At 39.4% G+C, this 17,262-nt stretch overlaps 2 protein-coding genes across 7 annotated transcripts in view; both read left to right on the forward strand.

Moving 5' to 3' along the window:
• The window catches only part of col18a1a (collagen type XVIII alpha 1 chain a), a 70,914-nt gene extending 67,757 nt beyond the window's left edge, over positions 1–3,157 (forward strand). For all 4 annotated transcript variants that reach the window (XM_058619572.1, XM_058619550.1, XM_058619565.1 and 1 more), the window contains 3 exons: positions 295–492; positions 741–856; positions 1,834–3,157. In XM_058619572.1, coding sequence (XP_058475555.1) covers positions 295–492; positions 741–856; positions 1,834–2,047 — 528 coding nt within the window. In that variant the 3' untranslated portion in view covers positions 2,048–3,157. The remainder of the gene's footprint in view (positions 1–294; positions 493–740; positions 857–1,833) is intronic.
• Positions 3,158–5,331: 2,174 nt separating this feature from the next.
• Positions 5,332–17,262, forward strand: part of pcbp3 (poly(rC) binding protein 3) — a 61,897-nt gene continuing 49,966 nt past the window's right edge. For 2 of the 3 annotated variants that reach the window (XM_058622471.1, XM_058622474.1), the window contains exon 1: positions 14,211–14,537. The gene's annotated coding sequence lies outside the window, so the exon portion shown is untranslated. Of the gene's footprint in view, positions 5,567–14,210; positions 14,538–17,262 lie in introns of those variants that run through there. The other variant, XM_058622472.1, reaches the window with a different exon arrangement.

Here is a 17,262-nt window from a genome sequence, read left to right on the forward strand (position 1 = left end):
TTATCAGGTCTGATAGTATTGCTTGACAGCTGGTTTTCACTTGAAGGGTTAGAGGCAGAATAATAACATCGCCAAAAAAGTAGCCAAGAGTATCTTCTAGAAGTCTTTTAAAACACTGCTCTGTTTAAAACACAAGACTATTGGATCAAGTATTTCCCTAAATATTACAGAGGCATGATTCAAATAATCTATAGTACAAAACAAAATAGTAAGCTTTTAATTTAGTTGTTCATGTGGCGGCTTTAGTCAGAGCGTTATGTGACTGATGTCTAATATCAACGTGTCTTTCCACAGCTGCATCTCATCGCCTTGAACGCCCCCCAAACTGGTAACATGCGAGGAATCCGCGGGGCAGACTTCCTGTGCTTCCAGCAGGCCCGCGCTGTGGGCCTGAAGGGAACCTTCAGAGCGTTCCTGTCCTCTAAGCTCCAGGACCTGCACACCATCGTCCGCAGGTCCGACAGGGAGAACCTCCCCATCCTGAATCTCAAGGTGAGATGTTGTTGAGTCATAGGCGGCGATGGGACACTGGTGGTTCTGTTTGCACTTCAGTGGTCGGCCCATGAAGGCTGAACAGGAACATTTGACATGATTTAATGAATCCCTGTGGCTGTGTAGATCACTTAAAGGTACAGTGTGTAAAATGTAGCTGCTGGGAAACAAACACTGGCTCCAGGAGAGTTTTTTGTGTTTTACTACTATGTCTTCACAAATTATTGTATATTGTCTCCTCCTTTCAGGACCAAGTATTGTTTAACAGTTGGGACTCGCTCTTCGGTGACGATGCGAGCAAAATGAGTGAGAATATACCGATCTACTCCTTTGATGGCAGAGACATCGTCAGGGACAGCGCGTGGTGAGTGTGTCAAAAACACCAATACGGCACAATACCAAACAGAGCTGTTCATGTTACCATGTTACCTTTTTTTTTTTTAACGTCGAACTTAGATCACATTTTTCCAGGACACAGAAATCTGATCATCAATCCACTGATTCTAATCAGACTTGTGTCACCTCAGTCTATGGTCCTAGATCAATGATACGTGACCATGTGAGATGAGTGCGAGATGTCAAATTTGGGTTTTAATAGAATTTGTGGGGCAGGGAAGTCATCCAAGCCCAACTGTAGGCAAATCGGGCAATATTCAAGTATACATGCAAACCTTTTCAGAGGACATTCATGTTCATATAAAAGTCCATTGTGAGACATTTACTTACAGTCTACAGTTTTCAGGGCTACAACTAACGATCACTTTCATAATCGATTCATCGAGTAATCGCTAGGAAAAGAAAAAATGATGCTGTCTAATGTCTTGTTATGTCCACAAACCAAAAATTATTCAGTTTTTTATGATTTCTTTTGTTATAAGGAGCCAAGAAACCAGAAAATATTCACATTTAAAAGCTGAAAAATCACAAAAATTGTTTTGGTTCTTACAAAAAACACTCAAGCACCCAAGTAATCGATTATCCAAACAGTTGACAATTAATTTGGTGATCGATTAATAATAATTGTTTCAGCCCTACTATTTACCTATACAATAGGAACATATATGCAAAAATATCATCACAATCAGTAGATATTGATGATTATCACAATAAAAGTCTGTCTACTGAGTGAAAGATCAGTTAAACAGTGAAACGTTTCTCACATTTGAGGTAAAACATTCATAATAATGTCAAAATTGTATAAACTATGTCATAATTTACTTAAATTGAAGAAAATTATATCGTAGTACATACAGTTATTGAATTAACACCTAATGTGAAGCATATGCAGTGTATAATTCCACATTTTCTGACCTTCCCGCTGGTTTCCTTGTTTTGCCACAGGCCAGAGAAAATGGTCTGGCACGGATCGGACAACAAAGGCCACCGGCAAACAGACCACTACTGTGAAACATGGCGAGCAGGTGACCGCGCGGTCACTGGTCTGGCATCAGCGCTCCAGAGCGGCCATGTCCTGCAGCAGACGTCCAGCAGCTGCTCCGGCTCATACATCGTCCTTTGCATTGAGAATGCCTTCATCACACAGTCCAAAAAATAAATCCATCCATCCTTTTTTGTTTGTTTGTTTGTTTTTTTTATTCTGGGCCCCTCTTAAACACAGTTTTTTAGTGTCCAAGCAGCAGATTCCCTGCTCACACTCGCTGTGAACACGCTGCGTCTGATGAACTGGTCCCGCCGCTCTTTGCCCCGGCAGAGACACTTTGCATCGTCTGCTCCTCCCCTCACCAAAGAGTTGGGTTGAACAGAGAGCGGCGGACTGCTCCTTTTTCTTCGGGCACTGGCAAATATTTTCCTTTTAAGAGGTGGAACAACAGCAGAGAAGTTTAACACATTCTCAAATTGTATCCATTTTTTTTTTTTTTTTTTTATTCTGTATATTACATGTTTGTTGTATGTTCTTTATTATTTTTATTTGATGTTATCAATGTTTTACATTTTGAATTGTTTTTAAAATTGCTATATCCATCCTGTTTTTGTTTAATTTTTAGGTATGGATCATTTCCATATATTTTTTTTTTTTTTTTTTACAATTGCATCTTTAGAATTGTGGGTTATGACGGGGTACAGCAGACTTTTAAGGATTATTTTAAATTTTAAAGATGATAATAGATATTTATTTTTAAATGAAGTTATGTAAGGATGAGTTAAAAAGAAAATGATTCGGGGAAAAAATTCAGAAAAAAAAAAAGCTCCATACCCTCATTTATATTCTAGCACAGCACAGAGAATTACATTTTTTATTTGTTTTTCAAAAGAGCTTCTGATCAGAAACTGTTCCTTTTTACAGAACCAGGACTGCATCATGCAATACACTCATACACATGTTTACCACTTCTTTTTTTTATATATATAAGCATCAGTCCTCACATATGGACTGTAACTGTTACTGTGACTTAAGATGCTTTTACTTCACCCAAAATTCAAACTCAAATTGAAAGCAGTGAGTTGCGTGGAAATGATTCTGGTGCTAATGGTCTAGGGAATAGAAAAAAAAAGCCTCACATTGAATTTCAGAGACTAACTTGGTCTTAGTGCTACTAAATGTGTTGACTGAACCTGTGGATGTCCATTTTTATTTTTTATTTTATAACAAAAATGTGCTGTACTGTTTCTCCCAAGCACTGAATTAAAGTCTTTTTCAACCACAGCATTAACGTGACGTACTGTACAACAAGCCTGTATGCAGCGTGGTGAATGATGTTGAAACAAATGGAACCATCTCGTGGTTGTGATTGACCTTGGATGCTTTCACTCCTGCAGCTCTGACCAGCAGCTTTATGTTCTGCCCACAGGGATTAAATTGCACCGACTCGGCCACAAATCTGCTTCTCCGGTGACACCTTGGTCATACATCATCTATTAATCTTCAGCATCTGTACGATAATTCACTTAAATCATCACCTCCGTTCTATTGGACTGTGTTTATGTACTGTTGGCCCTCATGGAGAAAAATTGGATAACCTTACACTATAAATAAATAAATATCCCCAAAATGGGGAAATTAATATCCCCAAAAAATGTCCCAAAAAAATACATATATGTAATGGTACTGTTGCAGTTGAACAGGTATTATACAGTGAGTCTGTTTGCAGCGAGTGTCAACCTATCGTCACCTGCAACCAAGCTCCTGGACAAAACCAGCTGTCCATCACACTGGTGTCCATTTTTCGACTGATGAAGACCTGAAGACCTCCAGGAAAAAGGTTCATTTTCCCATTGAGTTTGCATATATATACATTATTTTCACTTCATGGTTGGCTTCAGGTTCTCCCCGCCGGGTCCTCCAGTTTCCTCCCACATTTCAAAAAACATGCAATATGGGGATTAGGTAAATTGGACGCTCTAAATTGACCATAGGTGCGATTATGAGAGTGGGTGTTTGTCTCTGTGTGGGCCTGTGATGGACTGGACTGGCCTATCGCCCTGTCAGCTGAGATTGGCACAGCGGGACCCTCATGTGGGATAAAGCGGTCGAAGATGGACGGATGTACAGTATATGGTTTGCAGCTTAATCCTCACGTCAGTCAGTGGTAGAACTGGAAAATGGTAAATCTGCAGCAATATAGTCATTCTATTTAATCTTGTGGTCACTGCCACCTCCAACTGTGGTCTTTTTGTCTGCTGGTTTGTGTAGCTTATGGCAGCTTCTGTCAATCACGATCATTTAAGAAGAACATCTGATTCACATGGGATGCAACCAAGAAAACACCAGCGACATTTTTTTGACCAGGCAGGAAAATGTTACTCCTTCCAGCACCAAGAGTTAGACTTAAGGATTGAAATGGTTTTAATAATTTCAGTGTATTCACTCGAATATGAGTGTGGAACATGGGTGTAAAACTGCAGCTTGATTAGTTGGCTGTAGATCTTCAAGTAATGTGGATTTTAACTGAATTAGGTCACCAGTCTTTTTGGCGATGGATTATAAAAACCCCTTAAATCTCTTCTTTAACGTACAGTAGCAGTATGGAGGCATTTCAAGATAATACTTGATTAAGAAGATTAATTAGATTTATTCAGAGTTGGCCTAATTTGGTGCTTCTTTTAAAATTATAAGGCCACAATTTCAAGTAGCTAAGGTGAGACACTCCTGTTAGTATCTGAGACTCATTAGTGGTTAGTGCTTATTATACTTGGATATCTATATTTTTTTGGAAGGGCAATTATTGTTTTTAATGTCAAGTTAATTTTTATTTTTGTCCACTGGGGAGAAGCAGTGACTCACTTATTTGCAGGATTCACACAGTGACATGAAACAGGTGAAAATATATCAAGCCCAAACTGTGAGGATGAGACAATACAGATTAAAACTGAAAAAATAATAAGCATTATTATAGATGTTGTCCATGATGAGATTACAACAGTGAGTGTGAGATGTGGAGCAACAAAGACGTTGACTATCATGCGTATGATGAATATTAAATATAATATACTTTAATATTTAACTACTTTTTTAAGGTCCAGTGTGTAAACAAGTCTTATATTAATTTTAGACCCAGTTTTGTGCTTGTATACTACATGAAATATTCTAAATCAAGCTAATTTATGTAGAGTTACTTGGAAGAAATAAAGCTAGCCGCTAATCAATACTACTACGACTATAACTACTACTAATAATAACACTACTGCCACTAATAATAACAATAATAAGTGGACTGGGTAAGTAAGGAATGTGTTATACCAAGGTAGAACATGATATATAATTCGTGAGACAAAGAAAAAGTAAGTTAAAGAAAAAAGAAAGAAACTGGGAGATCCCAGTGACATTGAAGGTAACACACAGGTGCCTGTCACGTGACGTGTAATCACTGAGGAACAACATGGCGGCTGAAGAAGAAGAAGAAAAAAATCAACAGTTAATTGCAGGTTGTTGCGCTAGTTTGTAGTTAGAAGTTTACGTAGCAAAATAATAAACAAGCTGTAACGTAATTCTGAAGAATTTGTGATACAACACAAGTGAACATGTTCTTAAAGCGCGCGCGACTGCGTGACGAATCACCATCGTCACCTGCTGCACCACATGAAACCAACCGGATGCTAACGTCTAACTACACAGGTAAGTGACATGTACACACTAAAGAGTTAAATCTGTAATTTACTCTCAATTTGGGTGCCGATGTGCTTCAGAACAAGATAACTTGAACAAAATTGTTCATAAAACCCATTTAAAACAAAATGAAGACAATACGCAATGTTCATAAACAACAAAAACAAAAAATAAAATTAAACCAATAAAGCAAGTAGAACATAGTTTACACTGAATGATTGATCAATTTCTTAATTGCTTCATGCATAAACAAATATATATATATATATATATACATATATATATATATATATATATATATATATACAGTATATATATATATATATATATATATATTCAGATCCAGGATGAACATTAAACCCTCATGACATGTCTTAGACACATAGTCAACTAAGAGTGATTGTTTTCACAATCAACCATAATCATTAATCTATTGATTATTTTCTTGATGATTCAATTGGTTATTTGGTTAGAAAATTATGAAAAATGTTGATTGCTGTCTTCCAAGCCTCAAAATGATCATGTTCATCAAATATTTCATCCACAAACCAGTTTTAATCAGTTTGAATGATCTCTTTGTTATGTGGAGCAAATAAACCAGGAAATATTCACGTCCAAAAAAAAACAGAGCTTGTTGTAATTATCTAGAAACACACTCAAACCAATTAATCTATTTATCGACTAATCATTGCAGCCCAACATTCAGTGTAGGTATTCTTTATTCCTCAAAATAAGATCAGTACAGAAGAAAATGCTCATAATAAATTCCACAGAAAACACATAATTCACACAGCTTCTTTTCTTCCTCATCATTTTTTAATCTGCCAACCTTCAGGGTAAGGGGAAGGATTCTTAGTCATAGGTGATCAACTAAAGACCTCTGACTTCTTTGATACATTTGCTTTAATGTAAGATTAAGCACTTTTTTTTTTTTTTTTACATTTTTCTACATATCCAGCCAGTAACTTCCTTTTTATTGTGTTCACACCGCATGATAAATTATTGTGATAAATATACTGTAGTCCATAAAGAATAGTGTGATTTACGCCAAAGAAAAATGTTCTTATTCACCCTGAGTGTGTAACTTTTAGGGATTTAATTCACTTTTTTGTTGTTTGTTGTTGATATTATTCTGCCTCTGTTTGGGCTTGCTGGTATCACTTTTGTATTCTGCTTCCTTTATCTGAAAACTGGCTCTGTCAAGCAATACTATCAGACCAGGCTGGGGGAGCATGTGTGTGTATACAGTGGCAGCACGTGAGAGGTGGATGGTTGAACAACCGGATTTTTTTAAGCAGTAGAATTCCCTTCTGAAACATTCTTATTAGTGTTTTCAGTCATGATCCAACCTGTTTGCAGCTGTCTCGCTTTACTTGTGCAGTGTCCAGTGTTGCGTCCATCTGTCTTGACCTCCTGTATGCAGCACGACATTCTTGCCAGGCTACAGACGATCCAAGCACGGCTATATTTTGGAACACTGAGAGAGTCGGATGGAGCTTAATAGGCATTGTGTGAACTCATTTGACTATAGTTTGAATGCAACATTTAAGTACAAGTTACAATCGTCATTGTCTCAGGAATCTGTATCACCGTAAAAACCTAAAATAAAGAGCAAATTTATGGACACATAAGAAACTGCATGCAGCTGTGTCTGCAATTGATAAGAGTTGTTAGAATGATGGGATTAATGGGTTAGTGTCCTGACGGCTCTGGCTTACAGCAGCAGCACAGTGTTTTTCCCCCCTCTTGCTGTTATTTTAGCACATGCATATGACAGAAATAAAGATAAACATTGAGTACGAAATGCCAAAACAAACCACGTATAGGTGCGTTTAAGCTTGCAACTCAAAAATAGTTGTTGTAAAGAGAAAAGACGATATGGAGAGGAGCGATCTGACGTCGCCTGTGAATGATCGGCAGGTCTACATGCAAACGGAAGCATGCATATGTTTACCATGAAGCTCTCAGAAGAGATCAACAGCATACAGCAGTTCTGTTTTCAAAGACGATCCTGTAACTGTACGTCACTGAAGGAGTCGATCCTGATTAGTTATTGCACTCTCTCAATTATTTTGCCACTTGCAGCCATGTTCACAAGTTACTGCGCTCTTATACCGAGACAGCCTCATCTAATAATGAAAAATGTGTCCGTATTTTCATTTGATTTAATTTTATTATCACACAGCACAAGATGGAATGTAAAGAGTGAAATTGTTTCAGTTAAACTGGCGTGACATATTACAACACGGAGCAAAAACCCAAACAAACAAATGTAGGAGTGTTTGAACTATGGCTGCAATGATTTAATCAGTTACTTAATTTATCAGCAACAAGTTTTCATCTTTCTTTTTCTGATTTTTCAGTTTCTTAAAAGGAAAATATTTTCTGGTTTCTTTGCTCCATATAACAAATAAATAATTAAAATTAAATCATGTTGTTTCCAGACAAAACAAGACATCGACCAAATGATCGCTCAATTAATCAAGAAAATACTCGACAGATGAATCGACGATGGAAATAATCATTAGTTGCAGCTGTATTTTGACGTGTGAGTCAGTTGCTGTTATAAGATTTCAGATTTAGTGCATATATGACAACATGTTCCCTGACTTGAGTTATTTTTAGGAATGCAAGAGAAAATAAATAACAGTAAGACACACAACCTATTTTTAATATTCAAAGAAAAAGCTTGTTTTATGCAGATTAATATTACGTATTGTGTGAATAAGAAGAGTGAAATGGACAACATGGCATCAAAAATTATTCACTACATACATTTCACTGTATCAGCATGGGTTGCATTATCTACAAATACATAAAATACTGTTAGTTTAGACTCTTAGAACCCTTGAACATAAAAACTCGCTTGCTTTTGAATGTTGTCATACTTATAATTTCATGGATTTGTGTGATCGACAGTCCTGTAATTGAATCCTGGAGAACAAACTTTGCTGGGGTCACTTTGACATTTCTGTAAACTTCTACATTAAATAAGTGAAGCCTGAAGGCGTCATCCTCGCCGGTATGTCAACTGAGAATCGAGTGTGGCTTATTTGTACCCAAATTTATCCATTCGCCAACACTAATGGAAAAAAAAAAAAATTACATTTCCCTAAAAAAAAATAATCAGTAAATACAGACAGTCCCCACTCAATGTAATCAAATCTGCCGCTTAGGCGTTTTGGCCCACCGAGCATCCTTACGAGAGCGATTAGGCTTATAATAATTCCCTGTTTGGAAGAAAATAAAGTAGCGTAATAACTCCTGTCCAATCCCTCACTGTCCCCGCTTGAGTAAATCTTCAGGAAAAAAAATAAACAAACTAACTCACTGAGTGGCATATCATCCATTTAGGTCTTGACTGACTGCAGTTAGAGTGGGTGGGGGGTGGTCGGGATGTAACGACCCACAGCTGGCTTTACTGCGCAGTGCTATCACACTGGCTGCCTGGGGGAAGCTATATTTAGTGGGTGCTAAGTAATAACTAAGTACAATGAAATGATCCGGCGACAGTAATTATACAACGAGGTGACAAGCAGATATCGAGTGGGAGCGGAAAGCCACACTTACCAGATCTCTGGACTGTGTTTATGTGACGTCGGGTGACTCACCGGCTGCTGCTGCTGCTGCGTTAACTTAAATCCACTACTTTCACTTTGCAACCTCCCCAGTGTGTTAAATCTGAGAGAGGAGATGCCTCGTGTTACTGCGATACCAACCTAAATCTTTTTCATACAGGAAGCGCAGCGTGACTGGGCTGCCATCACGTCCTCCAGTGTCACCACTTTAATGGATTGTGTCTCATAGTAGTCCAACAGTTCACCCCCACACACACATTAAAGGGTAATGAAGAGGACCTGAAGCAACATTTGTGTAGTGACTGAAGTACTTAAGTCCTACCGCAAGGCTTTTACATTTCACTGACATTTAGATAGATAATGAGCAACAATCCCCCAGTCTTTAAATCCCCCCGTGAATCCTCTGGCATTTAAGTCTATTTTTTCCCCCCTCCTGACTTTAAATATTTGATGAGGAGGGATGTTATCTAGAGAGGATATTCCTGGCATTGTGCAGATAGGCTTTGGCCACTTGGTCATACATCATACTCTCCTTTACTCTGTTCCATACATTTGGAAAATAACTGGAAATATGTCCTCAGTTAATCTATTTTGTTCTTTTAGTCCCTAAAATATCAATCAATGCTCAAAATAACGACGTTCTCTAACCAGAGCATATTGACATTTAAGAAGTTTAAATCAAAGAACTTGTTAGTCACTCACTCACACAGATTAAGTGATTTCCAAAATAGTTGCAGATTAATTTTAGTTGTGGGTTAATTATCAATGAACTGTTGCAGTCCTGGTAAATTCTGTATAAATCAAAGGCACTGCCTGTCAAACGGTCTTCAAGGACAGGTTAACGACTAGATGTGGAAATTGAACCTGATTTACTGCAGTCGTAATTGTTCCATTACTCATTGCATTTCCTTTTAATTAATGGAATTTAATTTATGACATGAGTGTGTTTGTGTGTACATTTGGCTTTAGTGCGTGTTTTATGAAAACGGCATTTAGCAGCAGAGGGAGGAAAAAAATAACTGTTCCTTTGACATAAGTCTCAGTCAAAATCCTGCAGCCCGGAAGAAATGTATAGTAGCTTTTCATCAATGAGCAAATCATATTAAATCTTTACCCTTTTTAAAAAAATTATAAACTACATCATTTTTGGACCCCCTGTAAGTTCCCGATGAGTCTTCTGTGATGGTGCCATTTAGAATTCACCCAGGTCAGTTCCACAGCGCCAGTTCGCAGCCATGCACCTCACCAACCCTCATACAGCTCAGTAGCTTAGCCATCAGTGCAGCAGGCTACATATTCGATATGACATCTCCTTCCATCTGCTAATGAATTTTTTATGTCCCTTCCTCTTGCACTCACGCAGTTGGGGGCCATATCAGCATCGTTCTGTAAAACTACGCTGTACTGTAAATGGCAACGCTGCCTCTGGAATCGGTGACCCCCATCGTAATAGATTGCCTTGCTATAGTTGTTTTTTTGTTTTTGTTTTGTTTTTCGTTTATTTAGGAACTTTCGCAGGATAATTTCCAGTCAAAGTGTAGTAGTAGATAAAAACTTGTGTCAGGAAGAAGGTTTGTGTCAAGAGGATATACATAATTTTGATGAGGATGAGCATGTTTTGTCTCATCTAAGATTACCACCAGGTATCGATGACCTTATTGATTTCTAAAAGCCTCTGTAAAACCATCATGTAAAGGGCAATTACATCACGTCATGTCATGTGTTGTACAACAGGGCCCAAGGCATGCAACAGTTTTACCTTAATGGAAGAAAATGTTTTCTTTCTGTTCACGTTATCTGCTTTTTCCTCTTAACTCCTTGGAGGGTTGTTAACAATTAAGCAGTATTCAAAATCTATGCAGGATAGTCAGCAACAACCAGGGGAAAAGCACATAAATGCTGTTAAGTTAAATTGGTATTTTAATTAGAATCAAAACAAGCAAACAGTTAAATGAAGAAACAAAACAGTTTTCAACAGTTTTTGGTAACCCAATTAAAAATATCCATGACATTTGTAAATGAAGACTCTTAAATAATGCATATATTATTGTATCCATTTCAATGCATCACAGCGTTTATAGAGACTGCTAATTAAATAAGATAGAAATCACATTCCTTACACTACATCTCATCCATAAAGACTGTTTGATTAAAGCTGGAGTCCATAGTTTGTTTCTAAAACACATTTAATCTTAATTTATTTAAATGATCTTCCTGTCTCGAGAGTCATTAATAAGTAAAGTTGAAAATATTGGTGTCTGTTGCTCTCATAATACTGTAATAAGCATGACCATTCATTTCGTTTGGACCAAGTAGAATAATTCATGGTTATTGGATGGCTCCTCATGATAATGTTTAGTGTTTTCTTTACAGTTGATTCAGACGTGATGTAGTCGATGCCGTTCTCACTGTGCTCTTTCCTCAACTTGGCTTCCATTGGAGAGGGTTGGGGTGTAGTCTGCAATTTCTAGCTTCCCTGTAGTTTCAGGCACTAGCTTTAATATTGTAGTACTGTCAATAAGTTCAAGTAAAGTTAGTGTTCCACTTATCAGAGCTCACTCTCACTACAGTGTATGTATACAACAGTTGACAACACAGTATGAGGTCAGAAAGGAATCTCGCACAATAATATCCTGATCTGTTTGAATGCTAACACATTTAGCATTTCAACACATGACATGGATGCATTCCAAAGTAATAGTAATCCTGATCATTGTTTGGTAAATGTTTGGTGTGTCTTTGTATCTGCATGTCCTCTACAAGATGACTTCCAACTGCCATAAACCACTAAAATGTTGCATATTCATTTATCATTACATGTTCAGTCAGTCAGTGTGCAGGGTCTTTGTTTGCTATATGATTGAAAGTGTGACAGAAATAAATGAAGGCGTCAGTGATTTTTCTCTGCAGTCCACTTCAACTCCATGTCTGGCAGCCTTTTAAAACTTAAAAGTGTAACTGTGTCACTCTGCATTGACGAGTTTTCTTTGTCCCATTGGAGACCTGCTGATTGCCTTAGTCATGTTGTTCCTTTTCAAATGAGTTCCAGAATGTGATTTTCAGGTTCTGTGTTGATCGGAAGCACTGAGGTGCACAGAGTCATGATTGTAAATCTGGATACATTTCATTGGGGGTGATATCTTTTCATGACACCACTGTAAACATCCATCCATCCATTGTCTATCGTTACTACCGCCATTGTCGTAAAAACGCTCCCCCCTCCCTTTCCCTCTCCTGGTCATGTGCATTTGTTTTCAATGGAGCCGGCGATCATTTCCTCTTCCTCACTTTTTCCGACAACGTTTTTTTCTCTGCTTCTTTTCATGAGGAACATCTAAAATAATAAGAATTAGTACCAAAATAACCGGCCACAACCATTCAATTTTTGGCACCCTTCCCTTGGGGTACCAGGGTAAAATGGTACGGTGCAACCCATGATCGTCAGCTGATTGCGTGACAGAAAAACATCACTCCCTTGTGACCGGTCTTTCTTCAAATGCTCGTTCTCATACAAAGCTTGAAGTCTTGTTGAGACAAACTGCCACAAACCAAGCAGACAAAAAGAGGTTCTGGATGTCTTCTATTGTCAGTTGTGTTGCTGACTGCTGTGTTTGTTGACATCGTTCGTTGCCGTTGCACTGGTGCGATGTCATGCTATGTATCTCGCTGGCTTGGCCATTGGGCACAGCGCACATCCCGCCTACCAAGTAAAGGTGCTGACCCAGGGCTTTTCCATTCCAAACTGAACTGTACCATGACGGAAATGCAGCACATGATGATTGTAACTACACTTTTTGCAGAAGTGTAAAAAAAAAAACTGCCTCCCCCAACAGCTGACGGCCCCTGAGACTTATCTGAGAAGATCTCTGTTTTCAGCAAGTCACAGCTTCATGTTTTCTGACAGAAAGGCCGTCTACAAAGCGCCCGCTCCTCGGCTCTGTTCTCGATGTAACGTTATAAAGCCGTGTTTCCTTCTCATCCCTGTGCAGCATGACGAGAATAACCATGACGTGCTCTTCATTCCTCAACCTGACAGTTCCCCATTGATCATGTGTTAAGCTGCGCGCCTGCCAGAGACATCGATTGTGCTTCTCTGGATGTCTCGGACTTCCTGAAGTGAAGTACACGCTCCTGAACATGCATGCAACAGCACCTGGTGAAATTTCACTCTTTGTTTCTGTTATTGTGTGTTCAGAGTTGTTGATGAAGGCTGCAGCAGACCAAGAGTGTAAATGTTCTGTGTACGGCAAATCTGGACATTGATTCCTGAATGATACCTTTTCTCAATTTTACCAATTAAAAAGAAATCTGGTAAATAAAAATATGGTAAATTTCGGATCATCTTCTTTTAGTTGGACACAGAACAACTTTCTGCTCTTGTATTCATTTTGCTGGTTAAGTGTATAATTAAACACACACTCACATGTTAAGCCCTGACTTCCTCTTTTCCTTTAGGGAATGAGTCTCACATCGTGACTTCCTGCATGCTTTGAGTCGGCCAATCACGAGCACCGTTAGATCTTGGTCAAACAGCATCATGCTGCGTGCTTATTGGCTCATTAATGCTGTTAAGATTAAATCCTTATGCATTGAAATTTGATATTGAATAGCACACATTTTTTTTCAATATTTAATACCACCTAAGTATTGAAGTATGATACCCAGTCAGCCTTTAGTGGTCTGGGTTTTGACCACACATCAGTGATACTCCTGTGCAGTTGCAGGGCTTTTGCCAGGTCTGTGGAAAAGCATGCTGGGATATTGTGCTGGCTTAAGTGGTCCAGAATCTAATCACTCTAATGTCTGTGGTGGCTTTAAATCATGCTCACTGGCTAGAGTGCAACGCTCACTCTGTCCTTCAAAGAAGGGAAGCTTTTCCTTTCATATACGGTAATTATTCCAACTGGATATGAGCTATTGCACTTATTGGCTGGGGCAAGGCACTGGCTGCCTCGGCTTTTTATTGGCTCATTGACGCGTCTCTGCAGCCTCCCATTGGTTGCCTGAAAGGAGAGTGGGAGGAGAGCTCGCCCCATCCTCTCCCTGTGGTGGAGTGTGTAAATGTGTAAAGACTCTTTCTCTGCCTATTATCTGAGTGACTCTGGTTTTTGGGGTCTGCCTCCGAGCGTGTGTCAGAGAGGGAGTGTGTGTGTGTGTGTTCGGTGGAGGGAGAGAAGAGATAAAGGGAAGGAGGAGGCAAGCAGCGTTTGTTCTCCCCCCCTTCAGCTTCCCCCGTCTCCCTGCTCCCTGTCACTCCATCCTTCCTCCCCTCTCCTGGACCCTCCAGCCCTGCTCCGAGCCGGACCGAGATCCCCACCTCACCCCCTCCTGCCTCCCAGACCACCCCGGGACCCTTTGACTCTCCTTACTTCTCCATCCCACCAGCCTCAGCCTCTGAGCAGGTAAGACTCTGCTTATTTCAGTGCATACTGACAGCTTTAAAAGTAGTTCCTGCTTCCTCACTTCCTTCACGCTGAAACTGCTGTTCTTGTTTTGTCGTCTCTTTCCACTCACTTGTTTCTCAGCTTGTCCTGTTTGCATATGTTTATTTTTTCCACCCTGTAGCATTTCTTGGAAAAAATAGTTGCAGGAGATGTTATCAGTGAGGTCACTTGCACTTCTCTTTTGATGTTCCACCCTGATATCAACTTCCCCCATTCCTCCCTTCCCTACAATCTCTTCATCTTCTTTTCTGGTGTCCTTTGCAATCTCATCCCCTCCAGTGCAAATTCAACCGGAAAGGGAATCCGCTCTTTTATTTCCATGTGTGCCGACGGCACGAGTCAACAACGACAACATGCTGTATCTTTGAAAATGTGTCGCTAATCGATTTCTGTGAAGTGTTTACGTTAGTTGGTGTTGACTATTTATAGGCGCTGACGTGTCACAGCAGGCACACGTGCTTCCGCTAGGCTGCTTTTCTAATGCCGGGACAGAGTGCAGGACTGTCCACTGGCTGCAGAACGCATGACATTGCACAAAGTGTAATGACTTTACAAGGCAGTGACTTGCTTGATTGAATTGAGCCGTCTTTCCGGTGGTAGAACTCCAGTATTATTATGGCCCATAAAGCATTCCTGGCAACTGGGGTGCAGGGGGGAAAAAAGTGCTTAGTTCTCCATCCCCACATCCTGTACTTTCCCAGGAAGGGGAAGTGGATTGTGTGTGTGCGTGTGTGTGTCAGATAGAGGTTCCTCTTAAGTGCTTCAGACATCAATAATGCCAGACTGGAGTTTTATAAACAGCTTTATCATATCTGAAAATTGGATCACACAACAGTTATGTCAACAAGTTCTTCTGCTGATGTTATGATTCTTTAGTTTTTGGTGGAGATTCTTTGGTTTGGTTCTTTGGACGTCACACTTGTTTGAAAACTCCCCTGTCATATTCACAATGTGTTTCCCAAAAGCTTGAGCGAGCTCAGGATGTCCTGCACATGATTTCCCTTGTTATGATTACACATCCGCGGGTTAAGCATGAACACAGCAATAGTTAAGGTGGCAAAAAAATGTTCTTACTTCCAAAGAAAGCCCTCAAAATGCCAAAAATAAAATAAGAAAATAAATGGTCTGTGCACAATCACCTTTATTTAGTCCAACGTGCTGGTGCTTAGTTCTGTATTTTGCACCTTTTTAAATCTGACTTTTTTCCTGTGAAATAGACTTTCCAGCAGATAGTTTGACCTTTCTGTCGGTGATGATCGCTTCTTAATTTAGACACTGTGTGTGAGAGGGGGGAAAAAAGCTCTGGGGAATCGTGGGGATGTCCTTCGAGAGACCGGTTTTCACCGAAAGGCTTTTATTGTGATCAGTTGTGCTGAAGAACTGGGTGAAGAAAAGTGAAATCCCTGACTAAAATATGCTGCTTGGCTATTTATGATGTTTTTAACCGTAAATATGTCAGCAAAGAGCATATTTATGATGTTGTCGACTGGCTTCACATATCACTTAGCTGGTGGCCCGTTGATTTATTAGGAAGTGTAAATTGGGTGTGTGTTGTTTTTATTTTTTTTACTTCTTGAATAAACATGCAAATGTTTGTCTCAGATTCCCAAATGGCTTTGGGCCAAATGCTAAAGCAAATCTACAGCAAAAAAACAAGACTCCATTATTCCTTTGTGTATTAAAAAAACCTTGTTGATACACAAGGCTTTTAGGCTGAATTAGAGTCCAGAAGGACTGAAATTAAATGACAAGAAATACTTAGTCACATTTTCTGAAATCTTTACCAATTTTCTGAATGAATGAATAGTTTTTGAATAGTTTACTTTCACACTGAGATTACAAAATAAATTCACTGAATCTCCACTTCTCCACGTTACAAACATCTGAAACACGTGAAAACCGAGTGGTTGCATTCAGGGATGATTAATATAGAAAGAGCGACGAAGCTACGAAAGGAAAATAGAATGGCATGTGCTTTCTTCCACATGACTCTTTTTTCCCTCTCCACTTTAGCCCGGCAGCTCTCATGCAGCTATATTTAATGCACTTACCACACATCAACTTTTTCGGCGTAAGCCCTCATAAGAATGCGCACGTAAAATCCCTTGTAGAATGAGATATTTATGAGCCTCTGTGATGTGTTTGTGCCCTTGCACGCCTTCAAATAAAGCAACTGCTTCAAGCTTACATTGAGCTGTGTGCACTTAATGCAGACAAAGAGCGCGGCTCGCAGTGTCAGGAGTAGTTTTACATTATGACATTGCATAATATATTGCACATTTTTCTGATTTCTGGTTGAAGCTGAAGATGGGGAAATGACCTCATTGGCTTATTACAGGATAAGGTGAATTGTGAGTAATAAGATATGTAAACAAATATGGATCTTTTTTATTTAAAAAGTGTGACTGCATGTATCCAGTATATTCAGTAAGGCCGACTTCCTTCTTTGTAAAAGCCACTGCTCTGCAAGCAGCTGGCCCTTTGTATCTTGGCTCATTCGAGGCCGTTCTCCGGATCTCCTGCTGGCCTGGCTCAGTCTGGGGTGGGGACTGGCACAGTGTGAAAAAGGCCACTGACATTGACAGGCTGCCGTCTTGTTAGTGGACCACAGAGACTGAGGGCAAACGGTCACAGACAAAAGGGCTGTGGGGGAATTTGTGTGTTTGGTGAGATGATGCTGACC

The sequence above is a fragment of the Solea solea genome, chromosome 2 (assembly GCF_958295425.1).
Source record: "Solea solea chromosome 2, fSolSol10.1, whole genome shotgun sequence".
Lineage (NCBI taxonomy): Eukaryota > Metazoa > Chordata > Actinopteri > Pleuronectiformes > Soleidae > Solea > Solea solea.